The following is a 25,000-nucleotide window of genomic DNA, read 5'->3' as shown; positions in this document are numbered from 1 at the left end:
TATTATAATATAGAATGATTAGGACAAAGTATACTGTAAGTGTTTTAAACCAGGGACTAAAAACGGTTCAGTGGAAAACTAATTGAATTTTTAGCAGAACGTCACCGAAAACGGGAACAAATTGATTTTCAATTGTTCCGGAGTGAAAGCGTTATTTTTAAATGCTGGTAACCGATTATAACCGGCTCATTTTGTTCCCATAATTTTTCATGAAACCAAAAGCCAAAGGATCACAGTATATTTTTGGAGCTACACCACTTCATGTTGCCTGAAAAAATTAAACATGTGCTTTGATCCTGAAGGAAACTGCTGCATCACACATTTCTTTGCCTAATCGCCCGCTGTGGATGTTGCATTCTGTGAATGAAGACCTTTTAACAACTATGTGTAATTACTACAGTACATACTGTATAAATGCACAGCTAATCCACATACAAAAAAAACAGTATTAGAGGTAAAAACTACATTTTTCTCAGTTGTTTCCAAGTCTTCACTGCATTATTGTTAGATGTGATGCATTAATACAAATTTGATGCTGCCGGGTTTTGACTGAGAAGCAGATCTGTAATTAAAATTATACTTAACTGTAAATTAACCGCTTATGATTTCTATGCTGATAAATCCACCACACAGGAAAACATTTTATTGCTTATTTTTGCAAGGCAAGTGGCTTATTTTGGGCTTGTTTTTCCAGACCATGTTGCTTGTTTCTCTTGTGAGATCTGGCAACACTGCTATTGGTATTTCACCCATCCATTAGCGCAGAGTACTGTCATTTTAAAAAGAACGTTATTAACCGTTCTTTTATTTCGTTCTAACCGGTTACCGTTTGGAAAGGAGGCTGCGAAACTTTTGAACCGGAATGAAAAAAATAAAAACATTTGTTCAGAACGAACTGAAATTTAGTCCCTGTTTTAATCTGATTATTTTGGAATGACTTCATGTAATGATTAATTAAAGAATTATTATTATAATAGATAATATTAGACAATAATTCATTCTAACTAAATAATTCATATAATTAACATGTTATCGACTCCAAAATGCAAAGAGAAAGAGAGAGATGTTTAAAGGTTTCATATATGTTATTTAACCGATTATAATATAATATAATGATTTAAGTGTTTTAAACTGAATATTTTTTAAAGACTTTCTGTAATGATAAATAATCAATTATTAATAAATAACAGATAATTCTCTTGTCCAGGGCCAGGTGTGTTTGAATACCTGAGTTGGTCTGGCTCTGTATCGCTGTGGCGATGGGCACTAAATGAGTGCCATTCTGGGTGATGGTTTTGATTGGCAGTTGGTGCTGGCCCAATGGGGCTTGCTGCACTATGGCCGCAGCAGTGGTGTGAATGACTCTATTGGCTGAGCTTATAGAGGCGTGAGAGATGCCGGGAACCGCCTCTAACTTCACTAAAAACACAGAAAACATGTTAGTTAGTGACTTGGGACTTTTCACTTTTTTTTCCTTTTTGGCTTGTTTTCAAGTTCAAATATCAAAACATCCTTAAAACAATTTTAACTTTAAGTGTAAGACAGTAAGTCTTGTTTTCAGAGAAAATACCTTGATTTCAGTGAGGTTTATCCGTAAAACAAGAACAACTTTGCACATGGGCTCGGGAAAATGTGCTTAAATCAAGAGATATTCTCAGAAAACAAGTTATATTAACATACACAAATGTTTCTTATTGTAACAATGTTTAGATATTTTTACTGGGGAGAAAACTAAATACAGCTTAAAAAATTTGTTTTTGGTAGTATAAACCTTTTGATGTAGACCAGAGACCATCTGACGTCAGCGTTCGGTTCATTTGTTTGGTGTGACACTGTTTTCCGAACTTACGCTGATGGTGCAACGGTTGAGATACGATGTCTCTCAACAGTGAACGCAGCGTGATGTAACGTCTCACCTTTGACCTCCGCACGTTCTCCGTTCTCCTGCGTTTCTGTTTTGATGGCGGTCTGTAAGTTGGCTCCGCTCACAGTACTAACGGCCACAGCAGGAATCTGATGCACCACGTGCACCGTTTGCATGAGCGGCTGCGCAGACGTGGAAGACGTGACGGGGGTGGCCACAGCGTACGTGACGGGTTTGATCGTCTGCGCTAAGGGACGCTGGACCGCGATCAACACCGGCTGACTGCTGATCGGAGACGCTGAGAGAGGACACAATTACACACTCAGTGACATCACACAAACTATATGACAAATAAAACAATAAAACGATCACAATGATATTATAAAAAACAACAATACAGCAATTAAAAACAACAACTACACAATTAAAAATAGAATCAATTACACACTTATTTACACTAAATACCATGCCATATGGAAAGTATGGACGATACCGATAACTATTTTTGTTATGGCCAATAACCGATATCATGGCAGATAAAGTTTACACTGTTTTGCCTGCTTAAAAAACAAGCTCACTCGAACATATTTATCATTTTATATTTAAAATTAGGCATTAAAACTCTGTAAATCTACTGAAGTTGATATTGCTACTGTTTATTATCTTTACCGATATAAATCTACATTGTTTTGCCAGCTTGAAAAAAAAAAAAAGCTTCTCACTTTACAGCTCTAATCTTTACAAACAAGCATTGAAATAATATTTTCATGTACAGTAAAGCTAAATTTATAATTGTCAAGTACTTGGACAACAAAGAAAACAAAAATAATACAGTTTAAATGGTATTTTCTGCTTCCAAAATTTGCCTTCTCAGACCGATACCAACAATACATAATACTGATAATACCGCTAACTAAAAGGATAATATTGGACAATACCGATAATACTGATAATACCGATAACTAAAAGGATAATATTGGACAATACTGATAATACCTATAACTAAAAGGATAATATTGGACAATACTGATAATACTGATAACTAAAAGGATAATATTGGACAATACTGATAATACTGATAACTAAAAGGATAATATTGGACAATACCGATAATACTGATAATACCGATAACTAAAAGGATAATATTGGACAATACTGATAATACCTATAACTAAAAGGATAATATTGGACAATACTGATAATACTGATAACTAAAAGGATAATATTGGACAATACTGATAATACCGATAACTAAAAGGATAATATTGGACAATACTGATAATACTTATAATACCGATAACTAAAAGGATAATATTGGACAATACTGATAATACCGATAACTAAAAGGATAATATTGGACAATACCGATAATACCGATAACTAAAAGGATAATATTGGACAATACCGATAATACCGATAACTAAAAGGATAATATTGGACAATACCGATAATACTGATAATACCGATAACTAAAAGGATAATATTGGACAATACCGATAATACTGATAATACCGATAACTAAAAGGATAATATTGGACAATACCGATAATACTGATAATACCGATAACTAAAAGGATAATATTGGACAATACTGATAATACCGATAACTAAAAGGATAATATTGGACAATACTGATAATACCGATAACTAAAAGGATAATATTGGACAATACCGATAATACTGATAATACCGATAACTAAAAGGATAATATTGGACAATACTGATAATACCGATAACTAAAAGGATAATATTGGACAATACTGATAATACCGATAACTAAAAGGATAATATTGGACAATACCGATAATACTGATAACTAAAAGGATAATATTGGACAATACCGATAATACTGATAATACCGATAACTAAAAGGATAATATTGGACAATACCGATAATACTGATAATACCGATAACTAAAAGGATAATATTGGACAATACTGATAATACCGATAACTAAAAGGATAATATTGGACAATACCGATAATACTGATAATACCGATAACTAAAAGGATAATATTGGACAATACTGATAATACCGATAACTAAAAGGATAATATTGGACAATACTGATAATACCGATAACTAAAAGGATAATATTGGACAATACCGATAATACTGATAATAACGATAACTAAAAGGATAATATTGGACAATACCGATAATACTGATAATACCGATAACTAAAAGGATAATATTGGACAATACTGATAATACCGATAACTAAAAGGATAATATTGGACAATACCCATAATACTGATAATACCGATAACTAAAAGGATAATATTGGACAATACCGATAATACTGATAATACCGATAACTAAAAGGATAATATTGGACAATACCGATAACACTGATAATACCGATAACTAAAAGGATAATATTGGACAATACCGATAATACTGATAACTAAAAGGAAAATATTGGACAATACTGATAATACTGATAACTAAAAGGATAATATTGGACAATACTGATATGGTAACCTACATATTGTGTATCCCCACTAACCATCAATCAAGAAAATATAGTCAATGAATCTTTAAGTGAAACAGATTAATTTAAAGACCACAAAACTCAAGTGATTGTTGTGTATGTGTACCAGTGGTGTTCTGAGTGAAACGGGCCTCTTGAATCACGGCTAGTTTAGGTTGGATGGCGGCAGTAGCAGCAGGGGGTGGGGCAGCGGTGTGCTCTGACTCCATGGGAACAGGCGAGCCCTCTCGTGATAGGCTGTCGGGGGTCTGGACACCGCTGGAGTGCGCGGAGAGAACGCCCGAGTGATTGGGCGATGCCGGAGCGCTCCTGTCGTGAAAGACCAAAACATCACGATTCATTTTAATGTACTTATGCAATATTTAAGATCACGGTAGCCTGTGCTAAACCAGCAAGTCTGAGAAATTAACACATTTTTTATAGTGATGGACCAATAGTTTGGCCAGGTCAATTAATCGGCTGATATTTGGTCATTTTGAGAACAGCAGTAACCATGCGATAACTGTGTGATTGGCTGATTAACACAAGTGTTGGGTCTCCCTTGCATCAGTTACAAAATCTATAACATTTTCTGCTTTCAATATGTTTTTGCTTTTATGAAACATGAGCAGAGCGTGTTTGTGTAAATCGTTCATAAAACCACTTTCAAACCAATTGTAGCATTTAATTCAACGCAACACTGAATATATTTGTTCTGCTTGTTTTTTTTCGTTTAAATTGTTCGTAAAAACATTTGTACGTTGTCGCATTTAATTCAATGCAACGATTTCCGTAAGAATGGTCTCACAAACTACTTAAATTTCTTCTGCTTGTATTTCTTGTATATTTGTAAAGCATTCGTAAAACCATTATCACGTCAAAAGATTTTAATGGTTTCACAAAGTACTTCAATTTTTTTTGCTTGTATTTGTGTAAATTGTTCGTAAACGCACTGTCACTTGTCGCATTTAATTTAATACAAATATTTTAATGATTCCACAAAGTATTTAAATATGTTCTACTTGTATTTCTCTGTAAATCGTTTGGAAAACTATGCTCATGTCAATTGTCGCATTTAATTCAATGCAAATATTAGAATTTTCCTTAAATTTGTTTTGCTTGTATTTTTGTGTAAATTGTTCGTAAAAGCATTATTATGTCACTTCTTGCATTTAATTTAATGCAAAAATTTTAATGATTTTGACAAAGTACTTATGTTTGTTTTGCTTATATTTCTGTGTAAATCATTTGTGAAACCATTATGACATCACTTGCCACATTTAATTCCATGCAAATACTTTTATGGTTTCCTGAAAACTGTACATTTGTTCTCCTTGTATTTCTATGTAAATGGTTTGTAAAACCAGTGCAACTTTTTGTATTTTATTCAATGCAAATATTTTAATGATTTCACAAACTAATTTATTCTGATTGTACTTTTGTGCAAGTCATATGAGCATTCTTACATAAATTGCCTCAAACTTCTGACCCACTGGAATTGTGATATAGTCAATTAAAAGTGAAACAATCTGTCTGTAAACAATTGTTGGAAAAATTACTCGTGTCATGCACAAAGTAGATGTCCTAAGCGACTTGCCAAAAATATAGTTTGCTAATATGAAATCTGTGGAGTGGTTAAAAAATGAGGTTTAATGACTTCAACATAAGTGTGTGTGAACTTCTGACTTCAACTGTATCTATATATATATATATATATATATATAAAAAATTTCCTACTAGTCACAGGTCAGTGTAAGAAACATCACCTGGATGAGAGGGGCCCCAGTGGGGTTCTGAAGCAGGGGACGCCCCGTGGCCGCCGTTTCCTGAATGCCTGCTCCACAAGTTTACTCTCGGATGAGGGGTCTATCCTCCAGAACGAACCCTTGCCCGGCTCCTCCTGAGAGCGTGGGACTTTGATAAAGTACCGATTCAAAGACAAATTGTGACGAATTGAGTTCTGAAATACAAAGACAGGGATCAAAACACTTATTAAATTATTCACTAAACTGACATCTTGAGTGCCTTCAGCTTACAGGAGAGTGTTTGTGGGTGTTCAAGACAAAAACTTATTTTTTTTATTTTTTGTGGGACAACAAAGTGCTGGGACTGACCTGCCAGCCCTTATCTGCCGTCCTGTAGTATGGATAGTTCTTGGTGATGTGTGTGTAGATGCCGTTTAGTGTTAACTGCTTGTCCTGCGCCAAAGTGATCGCCTGAACAATCAACTGAGCATACGAGTACGGAGGTTTGGAGTCGTCCTAGAAAAAAATAGAGATGACTGCTAACTGCAGAGTTTTTAAAACCAAATTTAAGACTTTTTAAGACCTTTTTCAAGACCTGAACAAATAAAATTAATACCGTATCACCATACCAAAATAAACCAACACAATCTCAAAATAAATCATGTATCACAGACTCAAACTTAAACAGGCAGGGGCACACATTCAACATGACCTTAACATTGCTTATCAGTGAAACAGGGTAGGCTATATGCAAGTTTAAAATACTCAAAACATGTTTTCCACATATATATCAAACTAAAATTGGTTTATGTACCATTATATAAACAAATACAAATTAGAGGTCGACCAATACTGGATTGTGCTGATTCGATATAATGTGTTGAAAGAAAGCCAGTTAGCCTGCCAATAGATTTTTTGTTTTTTTAATTGGAAGCCTATATTAAATGTTCTTAGTCTTTCCTTCCTGTGATGGGGAGGGCCAGACAGAGGCTACAAGAGTCAAAATTTTATTAAATTCCAGATGCACTTTCCATAATTTTAGTATGGATCTTTTAACTTTAAAGGCACTTTAACTTTGAAATACACCAGGGACTCTTATTTTGAGATGTCTGCGCTTCACTGCTTCCAGCTGCATATTCAAACAAATAAGGGATTTAAAATGTGCACTCCTACTATAATCTACAACGTATTACAATATAAACAAAGTAAACATTTTCATATTTCATCAACACTACATAATCATCATCAACAGTTGATCTTTAGTAATTGCTTGTCATAAATTTACGATCTGGCCTAATGATTGTGAACTGATCTGCAACAGCTGAAAACACTCACAAGCCCCCGCATGCTTGAAGAAATACAACAGTGCCACATTTTCACTCTCAAGCATACAGTGCATGCATTTATTTATTTAAATCGTATTCTTTTGAAGTTTGATAATCACATTAGGTCATATCACGATTCCTGTCTTTCCGCCCCCAAATTTAAGACCTCTTTAAATAAGGGGGTCTGGGTATCTCAGCGAGTATTAACGCTGACTACCACCCCTGGAGTAGCGAGTTCGAATCCCAGGGCGTGTTGAGTGACTCCAGCCAGGTCTCCTAAGCAACCAAATTGGCCCGGTTGCTAGGGAGGGTAGAGTCACATGGGGTAACCTCCTCGTGGTCGCTATAATGTGGTTCTCGCTCTCGGTGGGGCACGTGGCGAGTTATGCGTGGATGCCGCGGAGAATAGCATGAAGCCTCCACACGCGCTAGGTCTCCGCAGTAACACGTTCAAGCCACGTGAGATGATGCGCGGATTGACGGTCTCAGACGCGGAGCAACTGAGATTCCGGATTGAGGCGAGTCACTACGCCACTACGTGGACTTAGAGCGCATTCCAAATTGGGAAAAAAACAACAACAAAAAAGACCTCTTAATAAATGTAAGACTTTTGTTGTATCATTTAAGATATGTAAGACTTTTTATGACCTTAAATTTTGAAAAACTGAATTTTTAAGGATCTGCGGGAACACTGACTAAATTTGGCTTTAAGATACTTTTTGGGATGGTGGATTTTTCAACAATAATTGCCAATGTCAATATTTAAACAGAAGGGCTGAAATAACATGATTTACATGGCGACTTAAATATTTACATCATTTATTTGAATTAAATAAGGAAACAAATGAATGCACTTGAAGTTGATATGGACTGAAAAGAGAATGCATATTTTAAAGATGGTTATCGGCTGATGCCGATATATCTGTATGCCACAATATAGTACGTTAATTGCAAGGATGGTCAGCGCTCATTAAGGGATAAATGTCATGCCCATTAGTTCCTGGGTCACCCGACTAGGGAATAAACATGCTATCGTGTTAGTCAAAACACTATGAGTGCCCCCTAGTGGTGGTGCATATTATTACAGTAGCTCTGATGTTTATAATGAGATAAACACAGTGAAAATTTCACCTTTGGACTGTCTCCTTCCGAGACATCTTTATCGATCTCAGACTGTGAGTTTTCATTCATGAGCTGAAGATCAGGCACGATTCGGCCCATCCTGTACCCAGACGAACCGGCACCGCGCGGACTGGACGGACACGAGTTAGCAGCACTGATGAGGAAAAGAGAAAATATATTACCATCCACCCCAAAATCATTTTCCAAAGCTGTGGGATGGAAACTGACTGAACGCAGGGTAGAAGGAAGTTTAATTTTCTTTGAAAGACACGAAAACTGCTATTCTTTTGTCTTGGAGCCAAACTCAATTAAATCAAATAAAAAATGCTGTATAAAAGACACAGCTGCAGCCATGATTAAGACGCCACTCAAGATCACAAACTCAAATTACGCAAAAGAATCTCATTTGGATGGGTGGATGGATGGATCGATCCGATGGGCTTGGATGGATGGATGGATGGATGAATGGATGGATGGGTTTGGATGAATGGATGGATGGGTTTGGATGAATGGATGGATGGATGGATGGGTGGGTTTGGATGGATGGATGGATGGGTTTGGATGAATGGATGGATGGATGGATGGATGGATGGATGGATGGGTTTGGATGAATGGATGGATGGGTTTGTGTGGGTTTGGTGGATCTACAATTTCTGGCAATTTCATGCACCAGGAGTTAATTTTTATTAAAATGGACAGACTTCAACTTTCTTCTTTTTATTGTATGAAAGTCACATTAAAACTGGCTTCAAAAACCTAGTTAAACATAATCAAGGCATGTTTTCCCCATACTGTTTTTTACTAAATGCACGCAAGGAAAGATATGCATCAATATAACAATAATACACAGCAATATTTTCCTACAATTTGAGTGATGACGCAAATGAATCGCTGAATCAAATTAATTGAAATAGACAGTTCGAACTTATCAGAAATTAATCAAACTCACCAACTCGAACACCGTTTTTGCATTGAAGTTGAAACCAAAAAAATCTCTGTCTAACTCTCTTATACTAGAGAGTTGCGAGGCGAGGAAGGACAGAGGAACTACTTACATGATGCACTCTTTGATCAACTTAACTGCCCAATAAAAAGAAATGCAACAACCTTCTATCGACAATGAATTAATCACAAGTATTTCATGAACATTTTACCTGAGAGTCCCGGTGGGTGAGGGCAGAGGGCTCATGAGGTGAGAGATGTTATCTGGAATGTTGATGGTTAGTGGAGAGATCTGCGGCTGAACGGCTTTCACTGGAGACTCGGGTTCTCTCTTCTCACGCTTGACGCTCACCAGCGCAGTGAACGTGATCTTTATATTTGTACTGGGGAAGCGGAAAGTGCACCTGAGAGAAAGAGAGTTGAACAATATGTCAAAATATGCTGCTAACAATAGCCAAGTCAGAAAAAAAATATATATGTTTTTCCTTAAATGTAACGTTTTCTTAGAGACAATATGGGGTTTGAGCATGTTCAACAAATCAATGTAAATCCTTGTAGATAGTACAAATTATGCAGTTAAAAATAAACATGTAACAAAAAATAATATATGAAATATAAAATCATTTTTATTGATGGAATACCTGACTTTGTTTAATTACAAATTGAAATTCATTTAAATACAGGATTAAAAATAATTCGATTTTATTGATATAATTAAATCAAATTTTATTTTTAATTTGCAATAATAGCTGGAAATTATACAGCAAATAACAGAATTCCATGACTGCTATAATTCTATCTAAACACATTTTTGCTGGAAAATGATTGTAAACAGTGTAAAATTGTACTGATTTGTTTGTAATTTTCATCCTTTTAAACCAATTCCCAGCAGAGTTCACAACAACATACAATACATCACGGAAATAGAAAAGTTTAAACTTGCAAAGCATAAAAACATGTTGTTTTGGTAAGTGACAGTTCCATCAACTGGCCCAATATTGGGCCATCATCAAGATTTTGCATTTATTAGTGCACAAATGTTATTTTAACACCAATTAAACCACTCAACGGTTTTGTCATGCTGGCTTGCAGGCAACTTTTACTCAACAAAAGCGATTACAAAGACCAAAATCTAGTCAATGAAATATTGTAGAGCTGAGCAAAGCTACAAAAATATTTACTACAGACATTTCTGTGACTTTTTCAGGCCTGGAAATCAAAATTTTAATAAAATTAACCTACAAATGGTTTACTTATAGTTCTAGCTGGGATAAAAGAACGTATATTTACTTTTATGTTGTGTTTCGGTCATTTTGACCCAGACAACTTTTCCCCCCTTAGGAATATTTTACTTAATCCAATTGGAATAATATTTCTTGACTTTGTTCACATATAGTATCTTAAAACACACACACAAAAATAGACCTTTATCTTTTCTACTATTTTTATGGTTTTATTTCACTTGGTTACACTTGTTGTGTTCCCGGTCAAAAATGACCGGCCATTGGAAATGAATGGATTAGACTACAAAATACAGAAATATGAAGTGTTCAGGAGCATCCCAATCCTTTAGATGAGCATATATGTGGACGTGTGTTTACACACACAAAATCCTCGGACATGTGTGTTGAGCACTCTTTTATGCATCATCTTTCCATGTACTCTTGAAGCAATATTTAAAGATCTACTTATCATATTATGTTGTTATATGTTTCAGGAATTAATAAGAAAAAACGTGACAAAAAGCCACTCCTGTTTATTATGTGTGTCAGTGTGAATTTCAAACACTAAAACTCACTGCAGTTTGGCCTTTGAGTGAAACAAATTTGCTCATTGCATTCTACAAATTGAGACCTTTCCAACAATATACAACACATGGGTACCCCATCTTATTTATGGTTTTACCAACTATGAATATAACTGTTGTGATAACAAATTTGCAAATGATGACTACAAAACAGTTCTTACTTGTCAGCAAATTAAAAAGCATTATTTAAGAATTGGTAGGATCATCTATTTGCATTGTAAAGTCCAGATTCTAAGCTTTTTTTTTAAAAAGGAGAATAAAACCTCATAATTACTAAAAAGAAGTCGATAAAAAGATCTAATGCAATATCTTGTTATAATATATGCAATATCAGAGATTTATAAACAATCTTAGTGGGCCGGTCATTTTTGACCGGGAACACAAAATGTGTTAGCACAAAACGAACATAACTCAAGGGTTAAAAAAAATTCACACTTCAGCTTTAAAATTCCCTGATATTTTCAGGTTTTCTCTGACTGTGGGAACCCTGTATCATACACTGAATCAAACAAGTGCCAACATGAATCCAGGCTTGAGCTCTGCATAAAAACAAAGCTTCAAGAATCACAATTCAAAACGGTCATACTAATAAACTACAATTCCAGGTTGTGCAAGTGTACCAGACTACACAACTGAGTAAGTTATCAAAGTGTTATCAGTCATGTTTCAAATGTCATTTTCAGGCACTGAAGTCAATACTGACAGATATTGCCACATCCGATACTGACAGATATTAAAACAGGTGCTTTAAAAGGCTATTGAGATTTTAGCAAAGACGCAGGGGTTGGTGGAGCGAGTCGAGTTCTCAAAGCAATGCTAAAATTAACCGTCCCTTGATGAACTAATATTCAGTGTTAACATTAACAGTCCAAAGAGTAAACAATACGACACGGCCACAAAAACACCACTGAACAAATGCAGCTCACAAAAGACAGACAAAATGACTTTCCAAGATAATAGAAAACAATATATGTGCATGTATACATTAGGAATTTAATCAAGAAATGTAGAACTTTAGAATTTCCTCATTTAGAATCGAACGGTCAGGTAATGAAGTTCATTAAATGCCTCAGACAATTAGATTTTAGAGCCAGAGCTTATATAAATCTATATAAATAGGGAATGTCTTTTGACAGGAGTCAATTCTGATTGCTGTACCATTTTAATATTCCTTTTATTTACAATCCACTAGACCTAGTCTGAATGTAAATGTTTCTTAAAGGGAATGATCATCCCGTTTAGAAGCATTCAGAATCAGTTTGTAATGCTGTCAGAGGTTTGAGATGTTCCTCAGTGGTGGATGAAGGCCAGTCTCTCTGTTGCAGCATTATGGTCCATATGCTTGGTACCATTTGACGTGCGTTTGTGCCAGGCCTTGTAATAAACTTCATGCCAGACCCCTGCAGCCCTGAAATACAAGCCAGCACATGCAAACAAACACAGTGGTCATAACACCAATGTCTTTAATTATCCTTGAAGTGGGAGAGAGGCAACTTCTGCCTATTCATTAAGAAATTCACTTTCCTGCATTTTTAACATTAAAAGTTGTGTTAAAATTAGTAACTGCATTTACGCATGAACAATACTTTTATAGCATTTATTAATCCATAATAATGTTACTTTCAACAAATATTCATACAGTTTTAACATTAAAGTTGTATACAGTGCTGTGTCCTGATTTGTTCTATTTTTGTGTATTTTTCATACTAAATTGTTTCAGATCTTCAAACGAGATATAACAAAGACAACCTGAGTAAACACAACATACAGTTTTTTACTGAAGCAAAAAAGTTATCCAACACCTATATCACCTATGTGAAAAACTAACTGCCCCCTTAAATTTAATAGCTGGTTGTGTCACCTTTAGCAGCAACAGCTGCAACCAAACACTTCCGATAACTGGAGATCAGTCTTTCACAACACTGTGGGGGAATTCTGGCCCACTCTTCTTTGCAGAACTGCTTTAGTTCAGCCACATTGGAGGGTTTTCGAGCATGAACTGCCCATTTATGGTCCTGCCACAGCATCTCAATCAGGTTCAAGTCAGGACTTTGTCTAGGCCACTCCAAAACTTTAATTTTGCTTCTTATGTGTCATTCAGAGGTGGACTTAGCACTCCTATGCTTTGGATCATTGTCTTGCTGCATAATCCAGTTGAGCTTAAACTTCAACTCACGGACTGATGACCGGACGTTCTCCTTTAGGATTTTCTGTGAGAGAGCAGATGTTTCCTTCAATTATTGCAAGTCGTCCTGGCCCTGAAGCAGCAAAGCATCCGCACACCATCACACTACCACCACCATGCTTGACTGTAGGTATGATGTTATTTTTGTGGAATTCTGTGTTTGATTTACACCAGATGTAACGGGACCCCTGTCTTCCAAACAGTTAAATTTTTGACTCATCAGTCCACAGAACATCTCCCAAAAGTTTTGAGGATCATCAATGTGTGTTTTGGCAAAATTCAGATGATCATTAATGGTCTTCTGGATTAGCAGTGGTTTTCGCCTCGCCACTCTTCCATGGATGGCATTTTTGCCCAGTGTCTTTCTGATAGTGGAGTCATGAACAGTGACCTTTACTGATGCGAGAGAGGTCTGCAGTTCCTTGGATGTTGTCCTTGGCTTTTTTTGTGACTTCCTGGATGAGTCGTCGCTGTGCTCTTGGAGGAATTTTGGAAGGTCGGCCACTTCTGGGAAGGTTCACTACTGTGCCAATAATGGCTCTCACTGTGGTCCTTTGGAGTCCCAGAGCCTTTGAAATAGCTTTGTAACTCTTCCTAGACTGATGTATTCCAATCACCTTTTTTTCCTCATCATTTCTGGAATTTCTTTAGACCTTAGCATAGTGTGTGCTGCTGGACGAGACCTTTTAGCCAACTTCATGCAGCTGAAAAAGTTTTATTTATGTGTTGATTTGATTGAACAGGGCTGGCAGTAATCAAGTCTGGTGTGTCTAGTCCAGCTGAACCCCATTATGAATGCAGTTTCATAGATTTGGGGATTTAGTAACTAACTAATACTTTTTCACACAGGACAAGTTGGTATTGGATAACTTTTTTTGCTTCAATAAATAACATTATCATTTAAAAACGGTATTTTGTGTTTACTGAGATTGCCTTTGATTTATGTTAGATTTTGTTTGAATTTTTGAAACAATTTAGTATGAGATGTACACAAAAACAGAGGAAATCAGGATGGGGTCAAATACTTTTTCCACAGCACTGTATGTGAACAAACATTAATGCATTAACTAACAATGAAAAATAATTTACATAATCTATAATACTGTTAATTTCTACATATACGAATACATTTTTTAATATTTAAAGTAGTATGTTAACATTAGTTAATGCATTACGATGAACTAAAAAAACACTTTTACAGCATTTATTCATCTTTAATAATGTTATTTCTACATATACTAATGCATTAACAAATTATTATGAACTAACAATGAACAATAGTATATTTACTAGAGCCCGACCGTTATGGGATTTTTGAGACCGATACCGGTTTTAGAGGAGGAAAATTCACAGATTACCGAAATGGTGGCTGATATATTTAATTTTTGAGCTGGAATAAAAACAGACCTTTTCTATGTGGATTTTTCACCGATTCTGCACTGATATGACTATGCAAAGGTACTCAGAAAGCTGCTTTCTTAAACAAATATTTTTAGGAAAGAATATTTGACAATATATTATACATAGTCAACAAATTCTAGAAATGAACACTGAGAAAAAGAATAAATCAAAATACAATAAATAGCTTAAAAAACATCAGTACTGTTTAGTATGTCAATTGCTGACCAATAAAATAAATAATAAAAATACAATAAATAGCTTAATTAACATCAGTACTGTATGTTTAGTATCATTAAATGGCTGACCATTAAAATAAAGAATAAATACAAATAAAATAAATAGCTATATAAACATCAGTATTACTGTTTAGTATCGGTCAAATGCGGACTATTTTAATACTGCCAGTCAATTAGGGGCAGGTTGTAAAACAAGAAGCATTTACACCTGCCGAGTCAAGAGATAAACAGCGGCGTTACACTGTATTCTGCTATACTTTTAAAATACATTTTATAAATGCATGACTGTAAATGTTCGGTTGAAAGGGGTACCAAACTGTGAATCCTGAACAAAACAGTTTGGTGAATACATGTTTACACATTAGCTTCCATTCAGCTGATAAAGCAATGAAAGTAGCTACGTGGTAAGCTAGTTAGCTATAAGCTCATTGTCACGGAGAGTAAAAGATGGACCAGCATTGCATCTCACCAACTAGGTAACAACGTAGCGTGAAATCAACACTCAACAGACACAATTCACCACTGTACCGTTGTCTGCTGAGCTGCAAAAATATGCACCAATTCTAAAGCACTGTTTTCTGCATTATATGTTCTGAAAAAAAGTTTTCATATCTGTGCATATCGGTAAACATATACACCGATACTGATATATCGGTGAAAGGCTAACATTTGCCGATAATATTAGCTGACCGATATATCGGTCGGGCACTAGTTATGACACCAATTCAAGCATTGTTTTCTGCATTATACGTTCTGAAAAAAGTTTTCATATCTGTGCATATCGGTAAACATATACGCTGATACCGATATATCGGTGAAAGCTTAATATCGGCTGATATCATTGACTAATAAGGCAACTAATCTTTACCAATTTAACATTAACCAAGATTAATAAATGCTCATGATAACTAATGGATTAAATAACGCTAACGTATACAGCCTTAATAGTATCTAAAAATCTTTTTGTTTTTGCACATTTTAATCAAGAGTATCTGGAATTAGTCTGTGCAGTATTAAAGCTTCCGCTGCTTTCCAGGCAGCCATTCAGAGCACAATTCCATCAAGGCAACCACGAGGGGCTCTTTAAAACAGGACTGTTCGGATCCCAACCCCCCCAACATTCCTCACTGTGGGTGCTGTGTGTGTGTGTGAGATTCGAGCAGGCTTGTTCCTGCATATCTACCCTCGTCTTGCCCAGAAATCACAAGACGCAAAACATGCAGATGTGTTTCCCTATCAAAACACACTGCAGCATGCTTTTGCACACAAACATAAAAATTTAAAAAAAAAAAAATATTCTATTTGATTCTATTTGAACTTTAAAAAAATATTCAACAACAATTGCAATTTATAACATGGAAACTTTAACACAGGGAGTAATCTGAACTTCAAAATCAATCAAAAATCAGAATGTGCATGTCAAAGATGTAAAAACACGATGAATAACCTAATCCTAAGTGAATAATTAGTTCACCACTAGCATCACAAAACAAAATTCCAAAAAAAGTACCGTTTTCAAACAGGTTTCCCCACCCTCTGCCATTGGTCGAACAAACAGATAATCCTGCTCCAAACCCATGCCACTGATTGAGCCACAGGTGTGGTGTTGGGCTGGTCGCATCAATGCTAAACATACTTCGCTGCTACTTGGCTATTAAAATATTGAACTGATCAGAGATCTGTCACACTAGTTAATCGTGGCTACACCCTGCAGTTTGTAAAGCACTGTGCTGCGCACGTGCAGGAGCGCGGTGTTTTGTAGATGCCATATAAAGTCGAAAAGATCAACATTTAAAAACGCGTCTTAATTTCGAATTTAAATTTGACTGCCTTACAAAGGCATGCCAGGGGAACGTTAATATACATTGCAGAATCGTTGTCATTTAGATGTGAGATCACGTGGGTGTCTGAATCGAGATCGCGATCTTTTAACGACTGATCGTGCAGCTCTATTCTGCAGGTTTATTAAGGTGTTGTGGACAGTATTTTTATAGAGTGTTGCCGATTCTTTATGCTGGGGTGTCTGACAGACAACGGATTGCTTTAATAAACCTTTGCAGAAAAAACAAACTGTTGGATGCCGTGAACTAGGCTACATGTACACAATAATCTTTCATTTACACACTTTTGAAGCACTCTGGTTACACTGAAGCACATCACTTTGCTCGAGATGCGCATAAGCGTTATCGTGCCCTAGACTGGAGCATCTCTTATTATCTCCAATTAATTTTTTGTGTATTTATCAGTTTTCTTATTGTAGGGCTTCCAAATATCCTCCAGAAATACATCCAATAAGACGTTCAATTGTGATATATGCATTGTTTTGCATCAGTGCTGTCGCGTAATAAGAAAATTAGCAAATAATCTTAAAACCGGTTAACCGCATTTTGTTTCACAGATCGTAATCTAACCTTCAAAAACGCACAGCGTGGCATCCCTACCCCCAGCCCAACGTACACAGCATCAATTTCACATTTAAACTTGTTTGACTGTTGTTGAAGCGTTTAGCTTCGCGTCTGTGTGCAACCATTGAACCGTGCCAAACCTCTCACTTTTTTTTTTTGTTGATTTTCTCCCCAATTTGTAATGCCCAATTCCCAATGCGCTCTAGGTCCTCGTGGTGGCGTAGTGACTCGCCTCAATCCGAGTGGCGGAGGACGAATCTCAGTTGCCTCTGCGTCTGAGACCGTCAATCAGCGCATCTTTTCACGTGGCTTGTTGAGCGCATTACCGCGGAGACCTAGCGCGTGTGGAGGTTTTATTGTTTTGAGGAAAAAAGGCTATACAATGCTTGAAATTTCATCCAAAGGTGTACACTACAGTGTTCAAAGAGGATAAGTACATCAGAGCCTCTAGTTTGAGAAATAGACGCCTCACATGTCCTCAGCTGACAGCTTCATTGAATTCTACCCGCTCAACACCAGTTTCATGTACAACAGTAAAGAGAAGACTCAGGGGTGCAGGTCTTATGGGAAGAATTGCAAAGAAAAAGCCACTTTTGAAACAGAAAAACAAAAAGAAAAGAAACACAGACATTGGACAACAGATAATTGGAAAAGAGTGTTATGGATCTTAACCCCATTGAGCTTTTGTGGGATCAGCTAGACTGTAAGGTGCGTGAGAAGTGCCCGACAAGACAGTCACATCTATGGCAAGTGCTACAGGAAGTGTGGGGTGAAATGTCACCTGAGTATCTGGACAAACTGACAGCTGGAATGTCAAGGATCTGCAAAGCTGTCATTGCTGCACGTGGAGGATTTTTTGATGAGAACTCTTTGAAGTAGTTTAAGAAGTTCTGAAAATTTTATTTAAATTGTAATAGTAATTTTTCACATTATTAATGTCCTGACTATACATTGTGATCAGTTGAATGCCACTTTGGTGAATAAAAGTACCAATTTCTTTCCATAAGACCAAAATCTGTACACTACTCCAAACTTTTGGCTGCCAGTGTGTATATACATGTATGTGTATATCACACACTACTTATTTTGGCTATTTTGAAGTAGTAGTCTACAGATTCTGTCTGGATCTGCCCGTGACATCTGCAGAAGCATCAGCAGCTCTTTGTGCTGAAAGACATCCAATAAGAGAACAACTCTTCACTAATTAAATGCTCTTTAGTCACTTGATCAATATTGTAACTCAAACGGTCTCTTCCTCAAACGGGCTGTCCATTGTAGTACATACAACCATCTGGACATACTCTATGACTCAGTGGGTGGAACTCATTGATTTTGCACAGACTAAAGTGTCTAAACGTGGCTCTGTTCCAATCGTTAGAAAACCGGCAGACTAACTAGCGAAATATCAAGCACGTGTCGCACATTGTAACAAATTTACTGCTGGTTACGCAATGATGTTTGGACAGACATTGGTAAACATTATTTTGCTTACAGGACTTAAGCTGGGCAATATATTGAATATATTTGCAATGATTTTCTATATATTGTCCTTCCGTTTAATGTAGTCTGGCGTAATAACTTTGGGAGACCACAAGAGGGTGACATAACATTTACCGAAGATGGTCGTGGGTAGTAGTATAAGGCACGGGTATCACATAACACAGGATGAGCTGATGTGGCAGGTGGCAGTTGAAAATTCTAGTTAGACAAAAGTTATGAAGGTTTTTCTTATCCTTCAAGAATGAACAAAGTGACGTTGATGTGTTTGCAGGTTGGTGTGTGAAACCGCTATAACTGCGCAAACTGAACGATGCAATTCTCTGTCTGTCAAACCACAAAAAGACATACTTGTAACTGATAATACATTGTGTAGGCTATGTGAAAGATACATATACACAATATATCATCCACTGATGGCTAGAGTAAATAATCTTTGTTCTATAATGATTTGGATCGAATTTAATGGAAAACTATGGGAGTTCAGAATTTTGGCCGGTGACGCTGATGAGCGTACCTCATAGAAAATAAAATGTTTCGAATTTTAAAACACGCCCTGTCATCCGCCAGACACATCCAGTGTGTGACCCCATTTAATTTACCTTGCCGCACACACTTTACCAAAACAGTGCTGAGAAATATGTTTGAAAAGACAAAGACTACTATAAATACGGCGAGCTGCCCTATTTATATCTGAAAAATGAGATATATATCGATAATCATCGGGAAAACTTTGATTATCGATCTCAAGCCTAATGATTTCACTGGTGATATAAAATTAAGCACCATGGCAAATACTGTTATGATTTAAATGCATTTTTATTTGACTAATAACTTTGCTAAAGTGCACGTCAGACAAGTTCGTGATTCCTCCTTGTCTCGCAGCTCACAAGCATGAGAGTGTTAAGACAGATGCTTTAATTAGCTCTCAATTGGATTAAGATTTACATACAATTTGATTAGGATTAATTTGGTTATATTTTAGTTAGGCTTATAATTAGAGATCCACCATATTTTTAAGTGTACGATAACTGATATGCATAAACGATTTTTAATTGTTGTTTTATTTTGCTTTTAGGCATATTAACAACTTAATCCCTTATCACTAGCTATGTTTCCACCTAAGTTGCAAATTTAATTTATGCAAAAACACTAAATATCTCAAAAACAATGTGCGAATAAAGACGCGTTTCCATCCCATGCGTTCAAAAGAACAAAATTGACACATCGGCACAAACTGAAGCCACTGTGACACTTTTATTAATAAAATACTCGCGGTTTAGAGCACGCAGACAAAACACTGTAAATAACTCGTCTCATGTCTGGGAACGACAGCGCATCACACAGTTCTGGGAGCACTGTGTGTGTGCATTCATCCATCCTTATGACTTTACTGTGCAGATCTAATAATATATTTTTCTAAAGTGTCAATAAACCTGCTCTTTGGCATAGTTCAACTTTGTTTTCGGCTTATTTGCTCTACAAACTCTATGCAGGCTTTGGATTTTGTAGATACCGTTATTTCAGGATGACCAGAACATTTCAGGTGCAATGATTGGTCTGCTGGTTAGTCCAGTTGTGAACGAGTTATTTAGTCACGTGACTTTTTTGATGCGCATCGTGTTCCTAATCAATTCAATAGTAGTTTATTCGCTAAATGTGTTTCCATCATAGTTTATGCGCAGTTCTTCTTAATAAAAAAATAAAATGTCTCAACCTCAAGCAGGCGTATAATTTTTTCTGCGCATTTTGGAGATTTATTCACATCTTGGTGTTTCCATCCAGCAGTTTTTATGCAATATTCCAAAATGTGCATGGAAACCCAGCTACCAGTAAATTGCTTTACAAAACTTATTTTGCGCACAGTCTACAAATAATTAATTTGACTAGCTTTGGTTGCAATATACACTTGTTCAAAGCCTCACACTTAATTAATATTTAAAATATAAAGTTTGTTGTGTCTGACTTTATAGGTAAACCCAATAAAAAAGAACCCATAACCGAGTAAGTGGAAAAGTGTAAATATCGTTTGAAAATATTGGTCAATCTCTAGGTATAATGTCCATTTCGCTTTGTCTTGGTACATTACGAAAATAATTTAATAACTTATTTAATTAACAACAGGGCACAAACTATTAGAGGTCGACCGATAATGGATTTACCAATACCGTTAACTAAATTGGGCAGTACCTGCCGATAAAGATTAATCAATCGATAGTTTTTAAAATTGATACTGAATGAATAACACTCAAAGTAAAATAGTGCTGAACTTTATTACAAAAATAAACAGTATTGACTGAACCATGAAAATGTATTGTACTTTTTAAAATGAAATAAATATTAATATATATGAACTAATATTCACATTTTAAAGCCAGCTGATTTTTAAATTGACGTTGTTTCCTTAGTCCACAAGAGGGTGCAATAAATACATAAACCATTCAGCACCGTTATATTATTGCAAAGAACATTCCTATCATGGCTGTTAAAAAAAAGAGCATTTCATTTAAAACTTATGTGCTTAAATAAATAAAAAGTTTTAGTCGGTCCATATTCTCAAACGTTAAGTCAAAAGTAAAATGAGGGGGGAAACGCTTCAATAGACAGTTCACATGGTGTTACACTTGCACTGATTCCTACTACTCCAGACTCAAGCTTCATATTAACAGTTGTATATAGAGTAGCGATATTCACAGACAGCAGTGGTATTCGGCTGAACTCGGTGGTGAAGTGGCTCAGACTATGAGCCCAGGCCAGGGGCTGTTCAATCAGACGAAACACAACAGACTGGAATCGAACGCGAGGATCTTGAGACACACATTTCCAAGTTGAGTATCTTTCCTGACAAAGCATTTAAACAACTCATTGCTTAATCTGAGAAATGCTTATAAGAGGGCAATACACAACGGCCAAAGACCTCCACCAACTGTAAGGGGCTGTTCACACCGAACGCTTTTGCAACCATCCATTTGTTTTTATCTGTAAACGCACGCTAGATGAACGTCTTTGTTTCCCATTGTTTTGTTTATTCAGCGTCTCATGTTTTTTAGATGATGTGTCTAATTAAAAAGAACTTTAAAAGCATATTGAGACACCTGCTTTCGGTTAAACTGTATTTGTTGCACTGTGTCCAGCCTTTTTTTAGATCTGAAGTCATTGTATTACAGTGAGGATAAAAATTCAGAAATCAGATGCGTTTCTGATTTGTTTATACGTTTCTCTCGGCTGCATGAAGATATTAATTTGCTTTCTCACGACACTACCTTTAAATATGCAACTTAGCTGACTAACGAATGCATAAACGTGACCAGCTGGATATAAACTAATGCAAATAGATGGTAATAGATGGTAACAATCGTAACATTTAAACATTTGGGTAGGACTTGCGTGTATTTTTGTAACATTGTTCTAACCACTTGAGGTTAGCTTTAATGTTAGCGTCCTCTCAGCCTTGTTGGCAAACATACTGCTAGGGCTGAACGATTTGGATAAAAAATCGAATTGCGATTATTTTTTTCAATTGCAATTGCGATTTGAAATGCGATATGATAAACATACAACAAAAAAAAGTGTCATTTCTTTCAACCAAAATTAAACCATGTTTTTCCCATGATTTACTGCCGACCGGAAATACTGTTCTAAAAAGGGTGTTCATTTTTGAGTCTTCTAAATCGAACCAAAGTAAATAAATAAAACAGTGAAACAGAGGGAGGAAAAATATCATGATCACATTGCATCTGTCTGCTTTGTAAAAAAAATAAAAATAAAAATGTCTAATTTGTGAAAGGGTCAGTTCACTTTATCAATTGTTTTGAAACCCAGTCAATTTGAATATTATTATTGCAATAATATGATATTAAGAAATTATTATAAAAATATATTATTGTGCTATAATAATGCATTATTATTATTATTAATAATATTATTATTATTCAACAGTAATTTATTTAATAATTTCCTAACTTACTATGCAGTCTGGTTAAACCCTTAAGTCTATGTTTCGGCAGAAGCTTTTATTTTGAAAACTGAAAGTGCTGACGCGGATGTTTGTAGATGAGATGAGAACAGCCTGTTGTGAATTAAATGCTCTCATCTGCCTTGCTGTCAACACAAACACACTCATGGGGTTATTTTAAATGTGTATAGTCAATTATAGTAGTAGTGGCCAAAAATATACTGTATGTGAAAATACACAAATGTGCAATTAAAGTAAATTGGGGGCGCTTATCGCACGTTAGCACACCGAATCGAACGCAGAGTACATCTGTCACTAAGGACAGCACATAGACAGAATGTGTGCATATGGATCACAGAACCACTTCGAAACCACATGTGTAATACAATGATCCCATTTACATGTATTTAAGAAAGCACTACAGACAAACAGCAATGCACATAGGCGCACCACAGCAGGAAGCTTGTGGAGACTAATTATTTATTGAATTTAATAACAGCCCTTGCGGTTTGATAATCGCACTGGGTCAAATCGTGATTCCGATTTAATTTTGGTTAATCGTTCAGCCCTACATACTGCTGTTCTCTATTAAAGCAGCATCAAGTCAACAAATTAATTACTTTATAATGATATGGCAACGTGTACAGTAGTGTACTGTATACATACCTTTATGTTGTTGATGTTTTAAATCCGCATCTGAAGTGTTCAGCTCCATATAGTGTAGTCTCACGTGTCAAAACAAACACCGCAAGGCATCAGTGAAGTGATCGTTTTTATTTCGCCTCAAGAGGTCGCTCTCATACTGTATAACGACAACGGACCCTTCCCAGCCGCTACCGGTGTGGATTTTTGCCGAAAACCGATAGTTCCAGAAATCTGTTATTGGTGCCGATTAATCGGCAAAACCGATATATCGGTTGACCTCTATAAACTATGCACTTCAATTGCTACTTATTTAACAGACATAATAATCAACACAAGCAAAATGAACAGTACAGTTTAAAGTAAGATTCATTTTGGGATTTTAGGAATCCTTATCAGGATCGTTCAAATTAAGACAACGATTAATCGGAAAATCTAGTTTTGTTTACCCAGACCTAGCTTTAATACAATTAAAGTTCAATGGCAAAAACTGCAAGAGCAAGTTAAATTCATATTCATGAATCCCTTCAAAGTTCAATCTGTCTGATTCAATTCAAAACTCATTTAGCATACTCACAAATGTTAATGGACGTCTTTAAGCCATCTCAGAGTACATAAAGGTACATAAATGTCAAAATATTGAATATTGACAAAAAGTTGAAAAATATTGGGATATATATATATATATATATATTAAGGTTTTTCGCCCAGTCCTACATGGGACTACAAAGAGATAACAGCTTTGAAGCTCACTCAAAAACACTTTAACTGTCTTGTTTATATTTCATGAAACCCCACACACAGCCTACATCAGAATGTCTGTCTGCCATATTTAGAAAGATCAGATCAAACTATATCTGCTCACTGCCCACTTCTAAATATGTAATAAACATAAATAAACTAGAACAGAAATAAGGAGTGTTGTCGAGTGTACTGAAGTCTGACGCAGGGATTTGATGCTGTGCAGAAAAGATGAATAAATGAATAAAAATGAAGAACAAATGAATAAACGTCGCACCACATGAATGATGCAAAAATAGTTTTTGCAAAAACAGATCCATGACATACATTTTATTTGTGCAATATTTTATATGATGCATTCAGTCAAAACATTAGCACCAAACCCATAGTTTGCACACATGGCACACATCACACCATCTGAGTGTGTATGTTTACACACCAGCTGACCCTAAACAACACCCTACACTCATTCAACAACACAGCATGCAATGCATTTGCTCTTTACTGCACACATTTTTGCCCAGTTGCCAGGTGATGTTTGATGCATGTGTTTGTACATGCATATCAATTAGAGGCTAAATATGCCACTGCAAACGCCTATGGTGCACAAAAAACACTTTACTTGCCCGTAATTCCCAAATATGCTTCCCACTCCTGTC

The 25,000-nt window shown here is 35.9% G+C and overlaps 1 protein-coding gene across 1 annotated transcript in view; it reads right to left on the bottom strand.

Annotated features, from left to right (window-relative positions):
- LOC127449838 (forkhead box protein K2-like) overlaps positions 1–25,000 on the bottom strand; it is a 29,487-nt gene that overhangs the window by 2,152 nt on the left and 2,335 nt on the right. Inside the window, exons 2-8 of the mRNA XM_051713424.1 lie at positions 9,685–9,876; positions 8,540–8,684; positions 6,453–6,599; positions 6,105–6,298; positions 4,466–4,668; positions 1,917–2,162; positions 1,228–1,419 (exon numbers count right to left, since the gene is read on the bottom strand). Of these exons, the coding sequence (XP_051569384.1) occupies positions 1,228–1,419; positions 1,917–2,162; positions 4,466–4,668; positions 6,105–6,298; positions 6,453–6,599; positions 8,540–8,684; positions 9,685–9,876 (1,319 nt within the window). The remainder of the gene's footprint in view (positions 1–1,227; positions 1,420–1,916; positions 2,163–4,465; positions 4,669–6,104; positions 6,299–6,452; positions 6,600–8,539; positions 8,685–9,684; positions 9,877–25,000) is intronic.

The sequence above is a fragment of the Myxocyprinus asiaticus genome, chromosome 13 (genome assembly GCF_019703515.2).
Source record: "Myxocyprinus asiaticus isolate MX2 ecotype Aquarium Trade chromosome 13, UBuf_Myxa_2, whole genome shotgun sequence".
Lineage (NCBI taxonomy): Eukaryota > Metazoa > Chordata > Actinopteri > Cypriniformes > Catostomidae > Myxocyprinus > Myxocyprinus asiaticus.
Note: the sequence above shows the minus strand (reverse complement) of the source record. Positions and strands in the feature narration are given on the sequence as shown.